This window comes from Malurus melanocephalus, unplaced genomic scaffold (assembly GCF_030028575.1).
Source record: "Malurus melanocephalus ecotype Western Australia unplaced genomic scaffold, MMel_1.1 scaffold_2344, whole genome shotgun sequence".
NCBI lineage: Eukaryota > Metazoa > Chordata > Aves > Passeriformes > Maluridae > Malurus > Malurus melanocephalus.
In genome coordinates, this window is record NW_026625576.1 from 2,961 (window position 1) to 6,761 (window position 3,801).

General features: G+C 61.1%; 1 protein-coding gene across 1 annotated transcript in view; it reads left to right on the top strand.

Annotated features, from left to right (window-relative positions):
* The window catches only part of LOC130587731 (creatine kinase M-type-like), a gene marked incomplete at its 3' end in the record, with an annotated part of 10,694 nt that overhangs the window by 944 nt on the left and 5,949 nt on the right, over window positions 1–3,801 (top strand). Inside the window, exons 2-3 of the mRNA XM_057388706.1 lie at window positions 1,099–1,258; window positions 1,581–1,600. Coding sequence (XP_057244689.1) covers window positions 1,099–1,258; window positions 1,581–1,600 — 180 coding nt within the window. The remainder of the gene's footprint in view (window positions 1–1,098; window positions 1,259–1,580; window positions 1,601–3,801) is intronic.

The following is a 3,801-nucleotide window of genomic DNA, read 5'->3' on the forward strand; positions in this document are numbered from 1 at the left end:
GACAATGGGTGACCGTGAGTGACCAGACAGACCGGGGTGGACAACCCGGGTGAGTGCTGGACACTGGGTGACCAGAGTGACCAAACTGACCGTGGGTGACCAGACTGACCATGGGGTCAGAGACCCTTCCCAATGTCCCAGTGACCATTCCCAGTGCCCATACTGGTCCCAATGACCATCCCAGTCCCACACCGGTCCCAATGCCCCATTCCCAGTCCCATACTGGTCCCAGTAACCCCCCTGTCCCCTCCCCAGGTCACCCGTTCATCATGACCGTGGGTCACTGCCCAGTCCCATCCCAGTCCCATCCCAGTCCCATCCCAGTCCCATCCCAGTGCCACACCGGTCCCAATGCCCCATTCCCCATCCCATACCATTCCCAGTGACCATTCCCAGTCCCATACTGGTCCCAGTGCCCATCCCAGTCCCATCCCAGTCCCACACCGGTCCCAATGCCCCATTCCCAGTCCCATACTGGTCCCATACTGGTCCCAGTGACCCCACTGTCCCCTCCCCAGGTCACCCGTTCATCATGACGGTGGGTCACTGCCCAGTGCCCATCCCAGTGCCCATTCCCCATCCCATACTGTTCCCAATGCCCATCCCAGTCCCATACTGGTCCCAGCGCCCCATTCCCAGTCCCATACTGGTCCCACACTGGTCCCAGTGACCCCACTGTCCCCTCCCCAGGTCACCCGTTCATCATGACCGTGGGTCACTGCCCAATGCCCATCCCAGTCCCATCCCATTCCCATCCCAATGCCCATTCCATACCGTTCCCAGTGACCATTCCCAGTCCCATACTGGTCCCAATGCCCCATTCCCAGTCCCATACTGGTCCCAGTGCCCATCCCAGTCCCATCCCGGTCCCATACTGGTCCCAGTGACCCCTGTCCCCCATGTCCCCCCAGGTCACCCGTTCATCATGACCGTGGGTCACTGCCCAATGCCCATCCCATACCGTTCCCAGTGACCATTCCCAATCCCATACTGGTCCCAATGCCCCATTCCCAGTCCCATACTGGTCCCAGTGACCATTCCCAGTCCCATACTGGTCCCATACTGGTCCCAGTGACCCCTGGGCTGTCCCCTCCCCAGGTCACCCGTTCATCATGACCGTGGGCTGCGTGGCGGGGGACGAGGAGTCCTACGAGGTGTTCAAGGATCTGTTCGACCCCGTGATCCAGGACAGGCACGGGGGGTACAAACCCACGGACAAACACCGCACCGACCTCAACCACGAGAACCTCAAGGTGGGGTCCCCAAAATGGGGNGGACGACGTCATCCAGACCGGGGTGGACAACCCTGGTGAGTGACCGGAGTGACCATGGGTGACAATGGGTGACCAGACAGACCGGGGTGGACAACCCGGCTGAGTGACCGGAGTGACCGGGGTGACAATGGGTGACCGGGGTGACAATGGGTGACCGGGGTGACAATGGGTGACAATGGGTGACCAAACTGACCGGGGTGACCAGACTGACCGGGGTGGACAACCCGGGTGAGTGACCGGAGTGACCGGGGTGACAATGGGTGACCGGAGTGACAATGGGTGACCAGGGTGACAATGGGTGACCAGGGGTGACCAAACTGACCGGAGTGACCATGGGTGACCGGGGTGACCATGGGTGACCAAACTGACCGTGGGTGACAATGGGTGACCAGACAGACCGGTGTGGACAACCCGGATGGGTGACCGGAGTGACCGGAGTGACCAAACTGACCAAACTGACCATGGGTGACCAGACTAACCATGGGTGACCAAACTGACCGGAGGGGACCAAACTGACCATGAGTGACCAAACTGGCCATGGGGTCAGAGACCCTTCCCAATGTCCCAGTGACCATTCCCAGTGTCATACTGGTCCCAATGCCCCATTCCCAGTCCCAGTGCCCATCCCAGTCCCAGTGCCCATCCCAGTGCCCATCCCAGTCCCATCCCAGTGCCATCCCAGTGCCATCCCAGTGCCATCCCAGTCCCAATGCCCATCCCAGTCCCATCCCAGTGCCATCCCAGTGCCATCCCAGTGCCATCCCAGTCCCAATGCCCATCCCAGTGCCCATCCCAGTGCCATCCCAGTGCCATCCCAGTGCCATCCCGGTTCCAGTGCCCATCCCAATGACCATCCCAGTCCCACACTTGTCCCAATGCCCCATTCCCAGTCCCACACTTGTCCCAATGCCCCATTCCCAGTCCCATACTGGTCCCACACTGGTCCCAGTAACCCCCGTGTCCCCCCAGGTTACCCGTTCATCATGACTGTGGGTCACTGCCCAGTGCCCATCCCAGTGCCCATTCCCCATCCCATACCGTTCCCAGTGACCATTCCCAGTGCCATACTGGTCCCAATGCCCCATTCCCAGTCCCACACTGGTCCCAGTGCCCATCCCAGTGCCAATTCCCCATCCCATACCGTTCCCAGTGACCATTCCCAATCCCACACTGGTCCCAGTGCCCATCCCAGTCCCACACTGGTCCCAGTGACCCCCCTGTCCCCCCAGGTCACCCGTTCATCATGACCATGGGTCACTGCCCAATGCCCATCCCATTCCCAATCCCAATGCCCCATTCCCCATCCCATACCGTTCCCAATGCCCCATTCCCAGTCCCATCCCAGTCCCATACTGGTCCCAATGCCCCATTCCCAGTCCCATACTGGTCCCAATGCCCCATTCCCAGTCCCATACTGGTCCCACACTGGTCCCAGTGACCCCCCTGTCCCCTCCCCAGGTCACCCGTTCATCATGACCGTGGGTCACTGCCCAGTGCCCATCCCAGTCCCATCCCAGTCCCATCCCAATGCCCATTCCCCATCCCATACCATTCCCAGTGACCATTCCCAGTCCCATACTGGTCCCAATGCCCCATTCCCAGTCCCACACCGGTCCCAGTGCCCGTCCCAGTGCCCATCCCAGTGCCCCGTCCCAGTCCCATACTGGTCCCATACTGGTCCCAATGACCATCCCAGTCCCATACTGGTCCCAATGCCCCATTCCCAGTCCCATACTGGTCCCACACTGGTCCCAGTGACCCCCGTGTCCCCCCAGGTCACCCGTTCATCATGACCGTGGGTCACTGCCCAATGCCCATCCCAGTGCCCATTCCCCATCCCATACTGTTCCCAGTGACCATTCCCAATCCCATACTGGTCCCAATGACCATCCCAGTCCCATACTGGTCCCAGTAACCCCTGGCTGTCCCCTCCCCAGGTCACCCGTTCATCATGACCGTGGGTCACTGCCCAGTGCCCATCCCAGTCCCATCCCAATGCCCATTCCCCATCCCATACCGTTCCCAGTGACCATTCCCAGTCCCACACCAGTCCCAGTGCCCATCCCAGTCCCATCCCAGTCCCACACCGGTCCCAATGACCATCCCAGTCCCATACTGGTCCCATACTGGTCCCAGTGACCCCCCCTGTCCCCCCAGGTCACCCGTTCATCATGACCGTGGGTCACTGCCCAATGCCCATCCCAGTCCCATCCCAGTCCCATCCCAATGCCCATTCCATACCGTTCCCAGTGACCATTCCCAGTCCCACACCAGTCCCAATGCCCCATTCCCAGTCCCATCCCAGTCCCACACTGGTCCCAGTGACCCCCGTGTCCCCCCAGGTCACCCGTTCATCATGACGGTGGGCTGCGTGGCGGGGGACGAGGAGTCCTACGAGGTGTTCAAGGATCTGTTCGACCCCGTGATCCAGGACAGGCACGGGGGGTACAAACCCACGGACAAACACCGCACCGACCTCAACCACGAGAACCTCAAGGTGGGGTCCCCAAAATGGGGAGGGGTCACC